At 35.3% G+C, this 18814-nt stretch overlaps 1 protein-coding gene across 3 annotated transcripts in view; it reads left to right on the forward strand.

Moving 5' to 3' along the window:
• The window catches only part of METTL4 (methyltransferase 4, N6-adenosine), a 32205-nt gene extending 16043 nt beyond the window's left edge, over window positions 1–16162 (forward strand). For 2 of the 3 annotated variants that reach the window (XM_002828087.4, XM_009252274.4), the window contains 5 exons: window positions 1415–1484; window positions 6373–6547; window positions 9143–9249; window positions 9621–9712; window positions 14547–16162. In XM_002828087.4, coding sequence (XP_002828133.1) covers window positions 1415–1484; window positions 6373–6547; window positions 9143–9249; window positions 9621–9712; window positions 14547–14692 — 590 coding nt within the window. In that variant the 3' untranslated portion in view covers window positions 14693–16162. The remainder of the gene's footprint in view (window positions 1–1414; window positions 1485–6372; window positions 6548–9142; window positions 9250–9620; window positions 9713–14546) is intronic. The other variant, XM_009252276.3, reaches the window with a different exon arrangement.
• Window positions 16163–18814: the final 2652 nt, after the last annotated feature.

Genomic DNA, 18814 nt, shown 5'->3' on the forward strand with positions numbered 1-18814 from the left:
GATTCTGAAGCTTATTTAACTGTGAGTCTTTGGGGTATTCATTTCACAAAACTGAGCCCCAGTCTCCAGTCTATAAAATGGACATGATAATACCTGCTGCTTAGGGTCATTTTGAGGTATATTGATCAGATTGAATTTAATGTGCTGTTTATTGTTATTTGGACATTTTATAGCAAAATTTTATGTTATTGAGCAACTACAACACAACTTACTAATGAAAAGCTTCTTTTAATTGCTATCAAGCCATCTTACACTTGAGTGGTTATCCATGTAGCAATGCCATAAATTCTTCAGAGTAAATGACAGGATAACAAATTAATGAGAAAACCATGCTATGCATGAACATTTTTTCTCTTCTTTTTGATCTTTGTTACTCTAATAGCTTAAAAAGTGTCACTTTTTTATTTTAATTTGCATTCTTTTGATTACTTATGAGATTGTCCACATTGACAAAAATATACCTATGTTTATAAAAGGAGGAGAAAGGACAGCTCTTCCTTACCGTAAAATTCCAGTTAATAAATGAATGGAATGATGGATCTAGAGAATTTCCATTTGACAAACACCATAATAATTGGATGTCAAAATAGTGGATGAAAAGATGAGACAGAATATTTTCATGGTCTTAAAGTATCTCCTCCCAAGATACTCGTTAATTACAAGGGAAAAACTGGTGAAACTCAGCAGACGACACCTTAACCAAAGACTTTTTAACATCCTTTATCTCCTGATATGTTGCACTGGTAGGGCATGGCAGGCATTACTTTGGTGGTCCTCTTGCAAAAAATAAGTAATCTAAATTTACTCATGAGAAAATACTAGACCCAGATTGAGGGACATCCTATAAAATAATTGGTAGCCTTTAAAAGTTTCAAAATCATGAAAGACGAAGAAAGACCAAGGAACTTTTCCAGGTTGGAGGAGAGTTAGGAGGGATGGCAGCTAAATGCAATGTTTGATCCTGGCTTTGATCCTGGGTCAGAAAAAGTACATTAGTAAATAATTGGGGAAGTTTTATTATGGCCAATAAGTCAGTTGTAAAGGCTGAAATTATTTTAAAATAAAAAGTAAAAAAAATGACCTAGATTTCTTAGAACTATATTAATATGGCTGCCAAGACGCATAGGGAATTCACAGATCATTAGTGTTCAGCTTACTGAGCTATAGTCATCTGCAGATAGTCTCTGCAAAAATTGCAATAGGTAACATTATGATACAATTCTAGAGGTAAGGGAAACATCTAATATTTAATGATAAATTACTCTGTTTGAATAAATGCTATATACAGATCCTTTTGGTGCATTCCATTATATTCATGTCCATAGTGAAATCACTTGAGTTTTGAAGAACATGTTTAGTTTTTAAAGTGATCACATAGAGAAGGTATTTTCTGAAATTGTATCTTTGTTTTCAGATAGGAAAACATTTGATGTAATTGTGATAGATCCACCATGGCAGAACAAATCAGTTAAAAGAAGTAATAGGTAAGTGGAAATGAAAGCATTTGCTTTCTAAAAAAACTGTAGTCCTTTGTACATTATAGTTTAATATACTATTGGCATTACTTTATGATATAGTTTATCTGAAACTACTGAAATGCTTTCAATAGTTTTAACAGTTTAATTTCCTTAACTAGTTAATTCTCTTGAACTGTAACTATAAGTGTAAGAATGTCAAAAGTAGTGCATTTATTAATGCCAGAAGCAGTTCAGGGCTGTTTCTGTTAACACCAAAGGACAATGTATTTGTCTTCTTTGATATCAAATTCTAAAGTTTAGAAATATGTGCCAAAATATTTCTAGTTTTCCTTAATAAAGTGTTATGAATGAATTTGTCTAATTCATTCTTAAATTTGTTTTTAATTTTTTAGTTTATGTTACTTCTTAGGGCGATAAGTTATTTACTAAGATGATATTTCCTTTCTATAGCATTAAACATTTTTTTCCTTTCAATTCTTTATTTTATTTTATTTTATTTTATTTTGAGATGGAGTCTCACTCCGTTGCCAGGCTGGAGTGCAGTGGTGCGATCTTGGCTCACTGGAACCTCTGCCTCCCGGATTCAAGCGATTCTTCTTCCTCAGCCTCCTGAGTAGCTGGGAGTACAGGCGCACGCCACCATGCCCGGCTAATTTTTGTATTTTTAGTAGAGACGGGGTTTCACCATATTGGCCAGGCTGGTCTCTAGAGACGGGGTTTCACCATATTGGCCAGGCTGGTCTGGAACTCCTGACCTCATGATCTGTCTGCCTCGGCCTCCCAAAGTGCTGGGATTACAGACGTGAGCCACCATGCCTGGCCTTTTCCTTTCAATTCTAATGAATGTCTTCAGTTACGTTTTCTCTCACTTTTCAGTTTTCTAGACTAAAAAATTCCAATTTCCTTGACTTAAACTTCATATGAAATTTCTTCTTCTCCGCAGTGATCCTCACCTTTCTTATGCTTCTTGTTTATGAGCTGTGCCAGTAGGATTTGTTTCTTTTTTTTCCTTTTTCTTCTTCTTCTTCTTATTTTTTTTTTAATTTTGAGATAGGGTCTCACTCTGTTGCCCAGGCTGGAATGCAGTGGTGCAATCACAGCTCACTGCAGCCTCAAACTTCTGGTTCAGATGTGCCTGCTGCCTAAGCCTCCTGAGTAGCTGGGACTACAGGTGTATGCCACTACACTCGGCTATTTAAACATATTTTTTGTAGAGACAGTCTCTTGCTATGTTGCCCAGGTTGAACCCCTAGTCTCAAGCGATCCTCCTGCCTCAGCCTCCATAGTCCTGAGATTACAGGTGTGAGCCATCATGCCTGGCCAGATTTGTTTCTTTTAAAGTTTTAAGAATCACACAAAGAATTCATGTATCTGTTTTCTGTATGTGTAGATATCTATATCTTTATATAATTTTTTTGTGAGTTACTTGAGAATGAATTAATTAAGAGAAAGGGTAAGTTAGCTAGCCTTGAATATTTCAGTATTTCCTAAAAACAAAGATAATTGTTTTACATAATGTAATTATCAAAATAGGTAATCAACATTGATATAATATTCTTATTGATTTGGCACTATTATGTACAGACATTATTCAGGCCACACTGACTGTCCCAGGAATGTCCTTTGTAGCAAATAAAAGTCTGGATTATACATGTTCAGTTGTCATACTTCTTTAGTATCTTTTAACTCTCTTTCTTTGACTGATTTTAATTTGTATCCTTACCCCTGAGAAATTGTAACTATGAATATAAAAGCTTTCAGTAAGTTTTGTTAGTTTAGCAAATTTTTGATCCTATGGGTGGCTTTGGAAACTACCTTAACTTGCAGTTGGTTTTAGAAGTGAGGTGTCTTGAGGACTGTGCCTTCAAACTTTGCAGTTTGGCTAACTCTGGGTAATGTATTTTTATTAATAGTTCTCTTGGATGTGTACCTAGAAGTGGAATTACTACACAATGTAATTCTATCTTTAAATTTTTGAGGAGCTATCAAACTATTTTCTACAGTGCCTGCACCATTTTATATTCCCACCGGCAATGAGGGGTCTAGATTTTCCACATTCTCGCCATTTTCTTTCTGTTTTTTGCATACTTTCCATTGCATCACATAAATATGCATATTTTAGATTTTGCTCAGTGATTTCCATGAAATTAGAGCTAGAAGAGGCGATATGAATATTTCCTCTTTCTCCACACAAATCGACGCAATTAAATTAAGGCAATCAAGGAATCTGCAGTTATTGAAACCATGTACTTTCAAATTTTTGACCTGACATTCTTCATACTGTAGCAAAATTAGTTCTTTCATCACTTTGATTATGAGAAATACTAGTCTGCTGGAAGAGCACTTGTTTAGATGGCAGGAAACTTGGGTGCTTGAGATCTGAATTCTTTTGCTTATTTATTTATTTATTTTTATTCTATTTTATTTTTTTTGAGACAGAGTTTTGCTGTTGTCGCCCAGGCTGGAGTGCAATGGTATGATCTCGGCTTGTTGCAACCTTCACCTCCTGGGTTCAGGTGATTCTCCTGCCTTAGCCTCCTGAGTAGCTGGGATTACAGGCGTCTGCCACCACACCCGGCTAATTTTTGTATTTTTTTTTTTTAGTAGAGATGGGGTTTCACTATGTTGGCCAGGCTAGTCTCAAACTTCTGTCCTCAGGTGATACACTTGCCTCGGCCTCCCAAAGTGTTGGGATTACAGACATAAGCCACCACACCCAGCCCTATTTGTTTTAAGAAATGCTTATTGATTGTTCCGACATACAGTTGTCACATGCTAGAGCTGGATGCCAATGTTTGTTGCATTTGGCCATTAGGAAGTCATTTACTTTTTTCAGAGTAGGCATAGTGGTAAAAGTCTCATTGGAGTCAACTAAGGAATAAAATAAAGGAGATAAAGTAGGATTTGCATACAAGTCCTTAGCTTAGTTGTAGATGGAAGGTGATGGAATTGAGGGAATTTCTCTTCTGTATTCTCTGTCCTCTTCTTTCTCCTCTCCTCCCCTCCACACCTTTTCCTCTCCTTTTCTTACTCTCTCTTCTCCCTCTCTCCTTTCTCCTTTTCTCGTCTTCTTTTCAAATGAGATAGGATAATAATATTTGTAGGTTGATGGTAAAGAACTACTAGAGAAGTTGAAAATAGAGAAGGAGGGGATAATTGGTATTACAAGATACTAGTATATGGGAATAAGAGAATACAACCGGAGGGATAAGCTTTAATAGGTGAAATCATGCCGTTTCCTTTAAGAGGAAATGTATGGAAATAGATAAGTAAAGGTATATAAAGGAGAGGGGTTAGGGTTGGGTAGTTGAGGGAGGTTGGTGGCCTTTAGTTTTACTGATGTATGAGTTAACTTTACCTGCTAAGAGAGAGTTTGGTCAAGGGATCTGAAAAGTGGTGAGGGTTTGTGGTACTTGACCAAGGATGAGTAAAAGAATTGATGAGTAGTTTGAGATCCTGATAATGGATTTCATAAACTTTTAATACCCAGTTCTTCTGCATTTTCTTCATCTGATTTTCCCTATACAAACAAGTTGAATAAAATTGTGATATTGATTTAAGATTGGAGGTTTGCAGGAACTGTGAGGGTGAAGGGTAAAGGGAGGATGGGAACTGAGAGTGCTAGTGAGAAGGCAATGAAACGATTGGTGGTCCACAGGGAAGAAGAGTAAGTGTAATCAGGAATAAACTGCTAGATAAGGTTAAAGAGTAGGTGAGGCATAGGATGTTATTGCCAGAGATTGATGTTTGTGGTTTCAGAGAAGGAGCAAGTGTGAGTGATGACAGGGTCCAGGTTATGGCACTGGAGTGGATTATGGAAGTGGGATGAAGGCAGTTGTATTTGTTTAGGTGAAAAATAGTTGAAGTATGTACATTATATGGATTGTGCTTTGAAATTGTTCAGAATAATGGCCAGTTTTGTGTTGGTGAGGTAGTGGGATCTCAGAGCTTAAGCCCTTATTGAATATGTTGAGGATGAAATGGATTCAATGAGGAACAGTAGAGGTTAACATAGCTGGATAGCATACCTCTCAAAGAGAACAGCGTTTTTTGCAAAAGTGGATGAGTTATAGCCTAGAAGCAGCAATGGGGGAGCCAGGAGAATAATGACTTCTCCCCTTCCACTGAATGTTGGAGAAAGGGCCATATTCGTTTGATTGACTATTGTAGAGCAAGTAGTATTTTTACAGGACAAACTAGCCATTATACTCTATGGCCAGGAGGTACAAGATTATAGATTTTGTTTTACAAAATGAAAATATGAGGGCTTTAGAGAACCCAGTGGAATTGACTGGGAAGGCAAAAAGCAAGATGATAGATTGGGGGTTGCAAATGCAGTGCAGTGGAGATGAGGATGGGTGAGATGATAGATGACACAGGGAGTCAGCATTTAGTGCAGGGTTTGAGGATTCTAGGGCTAGGAGAAGCTTCATTGGAATAGATTGGCTTTAGCATTACCAATTTTGCAACACTGATTTGGTGCCAGGTAAGGCTTGTAGGGTTTGACTTAGGTTATTGAGAGACTCGTTTCAAGACTCACTGTGACGGGGCTTCTGTGTAACGTAGAGTATGGGATCTAAACAACAATATTTGCTTAATTTTGAATTGGAGAAAAAATATTGTAAATAGTAAAATTACTGAAATGTAATGCATTTAGAAGTGACTAAAAAAAAATACAGCCTGATGATTTTAAACTAGTTAAAAAAAAGGTGATTTTTGACTTATGTGTGATAATGTGTCCACTGGGTGTCACTGTGGCTTTATATTTTGCTACACAGATAAATAGCAGTAAGAGCTTTGCATTTGTGGAGTCAGTGTTGTGCATGTCTTCTCCCTGCTTGTTTTTCTTTTTTTGCAGTGAATTTTGCTCATCCTTTTTTCCATTTGTTTTTAGGTACAGTTATTTGTCACCCCTGCAAATAAAGCAAATACCTATCCCTAAACTGGCTGCTCCAAACTGTCTTCTTGTTACTTGGGTGACCAATAGACAGAAGCACCTACGTTTTATAAAGGAAGAACTTTATCCCTCTTGGTCTGTGGAGGTAGTTGCTGAGTGGCACTGGGTAAAAGTAAGTTCAGAAGTTAGCTTATTTGTTAATACGGCTTGATAGAAGTCACGTAAAGGTAGCATCTACTTTATAATGCTCAACATGTCACTGCTGTACTCCTTCAACATGGGCTAATTCAGACTTTTGCTTTGCTGCTTACCACTTTTATATTTTTTATTCTCAAGGCTATTTTTTTTTGTATGTATTTTTGTAATGGGGCCTCAAACTGCTGGCTTTGGGGAGTCAGTCAGGAAGATATCAGGATGAAATTTTTAAAAGCTCTGATTATGTCTGTAGTTTAAAAAACAACAAACAAAAACTTTGGGGAATTGTGTATCACCAAACATAGAAATAGTCTTACTCTTCATCTTCTTCCCTTTATATACTCACAGTTTCAACCACCCTTTGTGATTTCTTTTTCTTATTTTGTGGGGGATGAGGGCAAGGAATAGCAAAGTAACCCATTGTGGAGGGGATGGGAAGATGCCAGAACCAAGAACCTTTTATGCTCTAAATCTTAACTTAGGTCCTCAGTGCCTTTTGTGCTGCTGTGCATATTTTTGAAAGAAATGATTTGAACTCTAGAATTGGTTGAATGATCTTTAATATCTCTGCATGCTACAAGATTACCAAAAAATACAGAAAAATAAGGCATCAATTTAGAGTTCATCAGGTTTCCTTTTAAAGATACATTGACTATTTAGATGATTTATATAAATGCCTTCTTAAATTTTGAAAAGATAATCCAAGCTATTATTTTAGTGTTTAATGTTTATATTGCAAGCTTACTCATTTTTGACACAGTAGAGTTATACTTTTTATGGCTTTGTGTATACTTTTTCATCTACTGGAATATCTTCTAAAAGCTGTGTACAGTAGTTCTCCTTATCCTTGGGGGGATACATTCCAGGACCCCTAATGGATGCCTGAAACCATGGATGGTACTGAACCCCATATATAATTTTTTTTCTATACATACATACCTATGAGAAAGCTTAATTTATAAATAGAGAGATAAACAATAACTAATAATAAAATAGAATATTATAGCAATATACTGTAAATGTTATGTGAATGTGGTCTCTGTCTCTCTCAAAATATTTTACTGTACTGTACTTACCTATCTCTGGACTGCGGTTGACCATGAGTACCTGAAACCCTGGAAAGTGAAACTGTGGATAAGGGGGGACAAGTGTGTATTGTTTATTTATACCTATATTATGGGACTTGACAAGGACTTACAGTTGTATCTTTGTTTTCATGCTGTACTTTGGTCTTAGTGTTGGTTGATTTGGTATAGGACTGTGATAGGAGTATACTACCCCGTTCCGTCTTGCCTATTATGATAGTTCTTTTATAGTCAGAAATTGGGACCAAAGTCAGGAGGAGGTCACCTTTTGAAATCAAACCCAGTAAAATGTTAATACATAGAAACTAAGATTATTAATCTGTAGTAGTTATCAGTTCTAAGAAATGGTATGATAAGACCAGAATTTAAAACATAAATATCATCTATTATGTTATATGAAGCATTTATTAGGCAATTATACATATTGTTATGATAGGAGGAGTAATGTGCATTGAGTATAAAAACTACCCAATGTGCCAGTATTTATACAGCACTTTTTGTAGGAGATGCTGTCTGATTGGCCCTAGAGGAGATAAAAGACTTTCTGATTACTGAGTTGGTTGTTTAGGTACATTGATATCGGATAAAGGGTTTCACAGATATCAGTATTCTGACAGTGAAAATATATATTCCCATGGTAAATTAATGAATTGATATTTTAAATTATTTTTAGTTTGATTAGCTTAAATGAGTCTTTGAGAGTATGATCATCCCAGGGTGAAATGTGAAATTGAATTTCTAATTTTATAATGCCAAGGGCCAGTCTCTGGACTAGGTATTGTCTATCAACCACCCACTTTCTATCCTTATTAATTTTGGCTTTGACGATGTTTAATGATACTATTTCCTGTAAGTAAAGGGAAATGTGTTATTATGATCTACTTAGTCATATTGCTAATTCATTTATTAGTTCATTAGTAATTCATTTATTAGTTTATTTGCATGAACTAATAAATTACTGATGACATGGTTTCCAGGAATCAATTTTAGTTAAGAGTAGAGATTGTTTTATGTGCAAGATGATAATGAAGTTATATTTGAAATATTTATATGATATTTAAAAAAATCTCTTATAGAAGCAGTGTCTAATATGGTAGCCACTAACACATGTGACACTTCAGCACTTGAAATGTGGCTAGTCCAAACTGAAATGTACTGTTAAGTATAAAATACACTTTGGATTTCAGGCATAGTACAAAAGAAAAAATGTAACATATCTCAATAACTTTTTTGAATTGATTACATATTGAAATGACAGTATTTCAGGTATGTTAGATTGAATTAAATATATAATTAAAATTGATTTCATTGCATTTTTTTTTACTTCTTTTGGTGTTTCTATTAGAAAATTTAAAATGATAAATGTGGCTCACATAGTATTTTTACTGAACATCACTAGCCTGGAGGTTTAATTTCTTTTGTGTGTGTGTGGAAGCTCTATAGTGATGGGAAAAAATAACCCTCTTTTGTTGGCTCCTTCCTATCAGATAACCAATTCAGGAGAGTTTGTGTTCCCATTAGATTCTCCACACAAAAAGCCCTATGAAGGTCTTATACTGGGGAGAGTTCAAGAAAAAACTGCTCTACCATTGAGGTAGGAAAGGTGATTTTTCAAAATTATATACATGTATTAATTTTTACGCTTTTAAAAATGATTAGCTTAGTAATCATTGACTTTTTAAAATTTTTATGTTTTTGAAAATCTGAAAATGGTCCAGTGTAGAAAAGAATGGATGGTATGGCACAGGAAACTATATTTTGTTTTATCTGGTGTGTAATTGTCATTATTATAGAAAATGAAATTATAGGAATGTCTCAATACTTAAATTGTTAATTTCTTTCATTGATTGTGAAATTTGTGTTAAAATCAGATACAGAAAGAGAACAAAAATCAATGCAGCTGCGGCTTATATATAGAAAGTTGTTTTTTAAAATATAGTTTACTTTCTTGTTCTGTTTAATTAGGAATGCAGATGTAAACGTGCTCCCCATTCCAGACCACAAATTAATTGTCAGCGTGCCCTGTACTCTTCACTCACATAAGCCACCGCTTGCTGGTATGTTTTTATAAAATAGAATTGTTATCACTTTTGTCAAATTTGAAAAAAAGAGTACATTTTGGCTTTGACGGCCTACAGATTCGGAAATTAAGTCAGACGTAGGTTGTTAATGAATATTCTAAAACTTTATAGCAGAATTCATAGCAGAATTTCTCTATCTCTATGAAATAGAGAATAGATTAGTTTTATGTTACTCAGCTTTTCCAGTTATACCATTTTTTAGATTCCCCTTGCTATCAGTTGCTTCCCATCACTGGGCTGACACAAAGAATGCTGATGGGCATCTGAGGATGCAGTTCAGCTAGACCCTTTATTTTACTACTGGGGCTCTATCCCTTGCTTGTTCTAAAACCAGGAACTCAGAATAGTAGTCAGAGAGATAGAAGTCCCTTGATATTTGGTTAGTGGCTCTCAGTTTTACTTTTTTTTAAAGGTATTGTTGCTTTTCTGGAACATTGACAGGTAATTGCTGCAGCCTGCAAATTCTCACTAGTCTTAATGCTTTAGTATAATGTTTATCATTCAATGAAACTATGCAGCAGGGAATAGTGGGGAATTTGGCTTTAGAAATGGACTAACATGATTTTGAATCCTGGCTCTGGGAGTTGGGCAAGTCACTCAAATATTTTTCTATACCAAAGTCCTCATTTAAAGAGGGAATAATGATATTTAGTCTTCTAGAGTTCTGAGAATTAGTTATATTTAAAGTTCCGTAGCATGTGGTAGAAGCTTAATGAATGCTAAATTTTTTAAGTCAGAGTTTAAAAACATAGAAATATAAGTCCTTGAGAGATACTGAATTTGATATTCAAAGTTTACTTTTCAAAGAATTTCTTCAGGAATACATATTTTATTAGTTTGGTAATTTCTACCAACAAAAAACTGCTACAAGTTGCCACTCAGGAAAACTACAGGGAGCTTATGTTACCTTGCAGAATATGAGGCAGTTCATGAACTGGGATATGTAGAAAGTGAATACAAATTCCTAGAGAATTTTTATTGCTAGCACTTAGGATTTCTGTTATCTTAAATAGTTTATGGAGAAGGGTCCTTTTTTAATTTTTTTTTTTTTTTTTTTTGAGATGGAGTCTCACTCTGTTACATACAGTGGCCTGATCTTGGGTCACTGCAGCCTCCACCTCCTGGGTTCAAGCGATTCTCCTGCCTTAGCCTCCTGAGTGGCTGGGCCTACAGACGCGTGCCACCATGCCTGGCTAATTTTTGTATTTTTAGTAGAGACGGGGTTTCGCCGTGTTGGCCAGGCTGGTCTCGAACTTGTGACCTCAAGTCATCTGCCCGCCTCGGCCTCCCGAAGTGCTGGGATTACAGGCATGAGCCACCGCACCCAGCCTCTAGAAGGGTGTTTATAGTATTACTTCATTTGAGACATGTACAGATGTCTACCTGATAATCCATTCTTTGACTAAGAAGGATTCTCAGTGAATAATCGACTGCCTTATGCTTTGGATTGTCATAGACCTTTAATGCTTTAATGTATAACTCAAATGAAAAGTGAGATTGCATTGTTCCTCATGAAAAAAAAATTATACTTGGCACTAGTAATACCTGATTATATATGTATATGTATTCCTCTCATTTGAATTTTATCACTTGGTAACAAAGCTAGTGTTTGTCTCAAACCTTATTTTTTTCTTTTAAAAATTCAAAAGCTAAGACCACAAACTTTTCATTCTGAAATGATAGTAAACTATTTATCAATTCCTTTAAAATAAAATAAGTTATATTTAAAGATGAGCCTCAGGAGACAGGTTTTAAAATAGTGAATAAAAATGAGTCTTGCCCTAAAGCATTACAGCTTGTATCTTTGAAATGCAGTTCTTCCTCATTCCCAGTAGAGAGCAGCACAAACACATTTTTAGGATTGAAAACATTTAAAAACAAAAGTTAGATTATGGAGGAAACATCTGAATAACTCCATATATATATATATATATAAAAAATCTTATGTTTTGGTTAAGTAGTGATGGGAAATATTGTAATATTTTATTTTTGAGTTCATGTTACTATATATATTTTTAGTATAGTTCATGTTTCTATATATTTCAGAAAGCATCTCGCAGATTTCTGCAGTATATTTTACCCTGAAATCATAACTCTAGGGGTTTGGGATGATATATGTTCTGTATATAATGCTTACAGCTTTTACATTTAAATATTCTTAAACCGTTTTATGCAAATTCATAAAACGAAATGTTTTCTCTTTTGTATCTAGAAACACCCTGATTTTATTTTTTTTAAGTTTAATTGGTTATTTCTGCTGCAAAATGTAGGAGACCACATTGGTAGCATATGGCATTTCAAAATGATACATTTGCATAAGTTTTGAAATTTTCTCCGATTGAAAGATAAGCTATCAATAGCTATGGTTTACAACCTAACATTATAAAGTGATATTGTTTGAAGATTTAAGGTAGGAAAATCATGAAATAAAGTATTTAAATCAAAATTTTAGCTTTCACGTTTTACCTGAGAGGAATTTCCACTGCTTTTTACTGCTTTACATATGAACAGTTTCCATCTGAAGAGTGAAGTTTAGTTGATGGGATTATATACACTGATGTTTGGGCCACTTCTCTCTTACTCCTGCCCCATGCTTTCAGAGCAAAAAGGAAATGACTAGCTGTGCACAGATTGCATCCTCTCCATTGGTTAAAGTGTGTTTTACTAACTCCAGATGTTATGTAATTGTTGAAGTTTATGTGTCCTACTCATGTCTAAATTTATACATTCCCATTTATTTTTAAATTAATATTTAAAAACCAGAATAATACATTTTTATTAATTTGCCTTTATTTCTTCTCCCTTATTTTGAAATAAAACAATTGTAGTTAACGTTATAAAAACACAACTTAATATTCTGTTTTTCTTAACTAGAAAGGAAAAGAACCATGCAAAAACTTATTACATTGAGAAAATAGGATGGCAGTAAATGGGTTTAGGTTGTATGTATTTTTCCACTCCATCCAAGTACCTGGCCATTATTTTCTATTAGATTGTAAACTCTCATAAAACATGGATATTCTGCTTCCTTTGTTAAGTTTTATAACACTGATTATAGTGGGCGCTCAGAAGAGGAAACATTTTTGACTGGCTGACTCCAGTTTAAATTTCTAAAATAGGATTGCTAACATCTTCGTACCAAAAATCTGAACAAATGAAACAAAAACAAACAAAACCTTTCTTCAGTGTAACCTTAGACCACATTAAAAGTGAATTGAGGCTGGTAAGGCATTAAATTCATGGGAAGAAAATGATGTAGGGTTATTGTCCTCTAAGACTCTAGGGAAATCTTTCTCTTTCAAGGTAAGTAGCATTTAATTTATGTGCTTAGGAAAGGGTTAGAAGCCTTTGTGCTAGTATCTCCTAGAACCCATCAAAGCCCAAATTTGAGTTCACTTGAATTACAGACAGTGAAACCTTTTAATTTTTCTTTGATTTTTGCTAAACAGGACCAGTACTTTCTGACAGATGAACAAGTATTTTGCTGTGAGAGCAACTGAAGAACATGATGAAACCTAAAATATTTGATATATTCTCTTTTAAACCTTACCTGTCTCTAGTATTCCTAAAGAACCCTTATCATTCCTAAAGGAATTTGATAGATTTCTTCCAAGCGCAATCTTACATAGCAATTATGAACCATATTTTACCTTTTCTAGTGATTTTTCTTATCTGAATTTTATACCAAATTCCTAACCAGCAGCATGATCAAGATTAAATTGATTTAAGTATTTGTCGTCCAATTGAGTGAACATGTGCTTTTCAAAAAGTTTCTGTGTTCTTCTTTTCTTTTAGTGTAGACAACAGCTCTTTAGCCTAACAGCTCTTTCCCCAACAAAATACAATGTTCAGTAGTTATTAACACATTGAATAATACAAGGAATACTTAACTGTGGAAATACCATGATGAAATTTTAGGTAAAGAAGGATCTATAATTTGAAAATGAAGAAATGTTCTTAGTGCTACCAACTTACTGCTAAAGGGGCTAGTTATTTAAATGTTAGTTATTTGTTCTCAGTATTTCTGTCTATATCCAGCTCTTCATTTATTATTATTTTATTAAAGTTTATATTGCAGAGAGACTTTTATCTTATTTTTTTTTAAAATGGGTTGTTTTTGAATTTTTTTTAGAGCTCTTTTTCATGTATGGATTATATTTATTAAAAATAAATTGGCTGGGTGCGGTGGCTCCTGCCTGTAATCCTAGCACTTTGGGAGGCCGAGGCAAGTGGATTGCCTGAGGTTAGGAGTTCGAGACCAGCCTGGGGAACACGGTGAAACCCCATCTCTACTAAAATACAAAAAATTAGCTGGGAGTGGCGACATGCGCCTATAATCCCAGCTACTTGGGAGGCTGAGATAGGAGAATCGCTTGAACTCGTGAGGTGGAGGCTGCAGTGAGCCGAGATTGCACCATTGCACTCCAGCCTGGGTGACAGTGCGAGACTCTTGTCTCAAAAAAAAAAAATTAAATAAATAAATAAAGTTAGTACTCAGGAGATATATCAGCAGTATTGGAAAACTGAAAAGTCACCTAGTAGGTGTTAAAGTCCTCATTTCTCATCTACAAATGAAACCAGTAAACCAGGACTATGGAAGTTCAGATGGTATTGTTCCCGGTCTCAAGGGTACTTATTTTAAATGGCTTTCTAACTATAAATAGTAAAGCCTGTGATGAAATCCTTGAAATTAATTTGCTGTCTTTTAAGAACAAAATGAAACATTTCTTCCTTTCTACTCTTAACTGCTAAAAGGAAGTGGATTCCTTCCTCAATAATAATTTTTGTGTTTTTTCTCTTTTTTAAACAGAGGTTTTAAAAGACTACATCAAGCCAGATGGGGAATATTTGGAGTTGTTTGCTCGAAATTTACAGCCAGGTTGGACTAGTTGGGGCAATGAAGTTCTCAAATTTCAGCATGTGGATTATTTTATTGCTCTGGAGTCTGGAAGCTGACTATGATCTTGATTAAAGTAGTGGTTTCTTCATTGTTTCCTCACCACTTTTCCCTTCATTCGAACTCATTTTTTTATTTTGTTACCAACCCGTATTCTTAGAATATAAACAGGACTTGTTTTTTTCAGTAAGGGACCAGAAGTGACTAGCCTTCATGTAATTTTAAGATGAATTTTACTTGAGTTGCACTAACATTCTATGTTATTCTAGACTATACAAATTAAGTGGTAAGCGGTTATAAAAATGGCAGGACCATGCTATTGAAAAAGTTCAGAAAACATACACCGTGGACCAGAGGTCTTAATCCTGTCTATGGATGTGTTTTGTGTGACCCATACAGTGTTGTAAAAAACATTTAGAACCATTATTCTAAAAAATGGGGATATTTCACATTAAAGTCCAGATTTCTGCTTCTTTTTAAACATCAGAGGCTCTGGCTACACAGAGGCCTCTGTTCTTTCCTGGCATCAGTCTGCAGGACCTAGCGGTGGTGGCTCACTTGGGAAGAGCCTTGTGCTCTCCACTTTGCCACAGTACCACTGCCGCCATGCTGCTTACTTATGTCATCCATTTGGCCCTTGTATGACCTGAATTTGCAACCTCTGGTATACTATTATGTTCTGGAAAAAATATTCAAAGATCTGCCAAGTACTGCATTAGTATACTGAGTTTATACAGCATTTTTGTAGGGTTTTAAATTGCATTCAAGGTCACTTTCCAAGCACTTTTTGGTTTTGCTTGTTTTTCTAGAAGAAAATGAAAAGCTATTCCTTATAATAAACATGGCAGCAAGTAAACAGTGTGATTGTGAAAAAAATATTATTTATAGATTTTCTACAAATAAATATTTGTCTACCAAGTAAAATATTTTGACTGAAATGATTCTTTGAAATGCATGTTGATTTATTATGTATTAACTTTTTAAAAATTGAGGTATAATTTTCACAAAATTCTCCAATTTTCAGTGTCAAATTCAGTGAATTTTGAAAACGTATATACAGTTGTCTGTCTGCCACAGTGATCATGATACAGAACACTTTCTTTACCCTGAAAACGTCTCATTTTTCCTTTTGCAGTCAATCCCCTGCTCCTATCCTTGGCCCCTGGCAAACACTGGTTTGCTTTCTATCATTAGTTCTGCTGTTTGAGAATTTCATATAAATGGAATCATGCAATGTGTAATCTATTGTGCCTGGCTTCTTTCACTTAGCATTTTGAGAAAAGCATTTATACTATTTACAGGTTGTTGACAAATATTTATCCTCTAAGTAAAATGTTAGACTGAAATGATTCTTTGACAAGCTTGCCAATTTACTGATTTTGTCAAAGAAAAATATGTTATTTTTGAAGTTTGTTCATCCTTTGAGTGTGTGAGTATAGTATCAGAGGCTTAATTTTGTGTTTATGGAGCTGTTCTAACTTGTTATTTAAAAGGAAAAAGGTATTAAACTTGAAGCAAACTTCTCATGATCTCATTTGAATTCTTTCCAGCTTCTTTTAGTATTTATAGATTTTATATACTTTGTGGGAACATTTTATCCTCACCAAGTTTTTGGACTTTCATTTTTGCATCATAAATACTGGTACTGAAAGAAAAGAGAGAGAATCTTAATTCAATGAATCTGTTATTCACGTTGCAAGAGTACTAGTTTTAGCTCTACTCCGAAGTTGTAAAACCTCTGGACCTTGTTTTAACACCAGTTTAATTATTGGGCTCCTTTTTAAACAAAGGAGTCTGCAAATTTTAACAATAACATACCTTGTGAGAACAAAAATGAAGGAATATGAACATCAAACTTTGACTTCATTACTACAGTTGGTTTAGCCAACTGACCTGTTGGACTTACATATTTTACAGCGTTTTCATTCAGACCTTCCTATATTATTTTTATAACTTGTAAGAATTTTGTGGGGTTTTTTTCTATCACATTCTTTTTATAGGCTTAAGGTCTTTTAGGACTCTTGGTAATAATGCTTAGGCAAAGGGGTGCAGCTAACATTTGTTGAGTAGTATATGTTACTCTGCTATGCTTTTTACTTATTGCATTTAATCCTCGTATAACCCTGAGAGATAGATACAACCTTCATTTAATAGTTGAGAAAGCTGAAGCCCAGAGGACTATTTTGTCTGTAAACACACAGCAAGTGTCAGAACTAGGTTGCACAGTTTCCTGACTCCATAGCCCATGCTGTATTCTATGTAAAAACATGGAAAACTGAGCAAATGACTAAGGATTTCTCAAGTGATAGGATTACACTCTAGCTTTCCCCCTCGAGCTCTTTTGCCTCTACGTGCTTAACTGCTAACACCACTCAAGAAACTGGGGGAATTGTGCCTCATAACGTCATATCCTTGGAATTCTTGGCCTTTCTCTGACTCTTTCACCCTTCTACATGAGATCCAGCAGAGTAAAATCACAGAATACAAAACACACAAAATCACAACTACTCTTGGAAACAGATTCTCTTTAAAAAACTTGATCTTTTTATCATTTGCCCTCCTTTCTTCCTCAGCCTTTATTTGTACCCTGTAGTCAAAGTTTGACCCAGTTTTTTTTTCTCTTGGCCACTGTAGACACGATCTTTTTTGTACCTAAGGCAGTAAGTTCAGTGTGGCACGGTCAGTGCAGTCTAAAGCCAGCTTGTGTAGATTTGAACCCAACTGGCTTTTGGCTTTGAGCAAGTTAATTAAATCTTTAGGCCTTGGTGTCCATTCATGCATATAGGTGATAATAATACTACCTCATAGAGTTGTTATGAGGATTAAATGAGTTAATACATGCAAGGCACTTGTAATAGTGCTTGGAATATTTTAAGCACTCCAAAAATGTGACAAGTTTTTTTGTTTTTGTTTTTGTTTTTGTTTTTAAATTTCAGGTCAAAAAGTTCTTACCGCAGTCTGGGCTCTCAATCAGGGAACGCACTGGAAATTAAATGTTAGTTCCATCCCTTTGCCTGAGTGTTATTAAACTGCCCATACAGTTTTTCTGTCTAAACATCCTTTTTTTCTTAATCTGTTTCTTGTTCAGAACCTGCACCTGATTTCATACATGAGGAAGCTATGAAATCTTCTTTCCCATTGTGGTCCTGCCTAAGAAACAAATTAAGACAAGGGCCACGTGTGGCTTTGGGCTTCATGTTTTAATTGCCTCCTGCCATGTTGACTAAGCTGTGTAGCTACTCTACATTGCTTTTTGTTGAATTCCACAGGTGCTAAATAGGTCGCCTTTTAGCGATAATGTTACTTCTATGTTTCTTCTAGGTTCAGAGACTTCAGGCCCATGCCACGTAAATTTGGTTCAAAACAGATGTGTTACACTTTGCTGCAGGTGTTAGGAAGTTGATCTTTATTTGTCATCCAGGGGATTTTCCAGTTGATAAGGCACAGACCAAGTAAAGAAGTCCTGTTTCTTCAGATGGTCTGAAAGGCACCAATGGGATAGGTTTCTTCTCTTGAATGCCAACCTTTGAGGGAGGCCAACATCACCATGGGCCAGTGGCCTTCAGCCTAGTCCATGACACTGGGGATATAAGTCTGGATCTAGATCTGGGCCTAGCTTTAGATCTGCCTTTGCTCTGTCCTTGCTGCGGGCTCTCTTTACCTTGTCCTGTTCTAGTCCTCTAAATTCTATGATGCAAACTCATTCTCACAAGAGAATCATGGGCCCCAAATCTTACCATCTCAAACTTACACATATCTTTTGAGCATTTTTATGTATTCAGCTTCAGGCAGATGCTGGCTTTTCTCCTGATGTGATTGAGAGGATTATAATCACTTCAAAGGACCTTCCCTTCCCTGAAGATGCTGTCCAATTTACCTCATTTGATTCATGTCATGCACCACTGGCCTACCATGCCTTGGTAAGCACCACAGCACTATTGGCACTGTTCTGTGGTTACTAGAGTTCTTTTACTTTAATTGTTTCACTTTATCTTCAAAACAATCTTACGAAGGTATAGGTATAATGAGGGAATAGGGTCACAGAGGCTACTCATAAGGTTAATAACCAAGACTGGAATTCTATTCTGGTTCCTAAATTAAGGCACTTTTTGTTACATGTTTGCTAATGAACTTGAGATCTTAATAGTAGGTCCATCAGCTACTAATCAGAGGTTCATTGT

The sequence above is a fragment of the Pongo abelii genome, chromosome 17 (assembly GCF_028885655.2).
Source record: "Pongo abelii isolate AG06213 chromosome 17, NHGRI_mPonAbe1-v2.0_pri, whole genome shotgun sequence".
NCBI classification, from domain to species: domain Eukaryota; kingdom Metazoa; phylum Chordata; class Mammalia; order Primates; family Hominidae; genus Pongo; species Pongo abelii.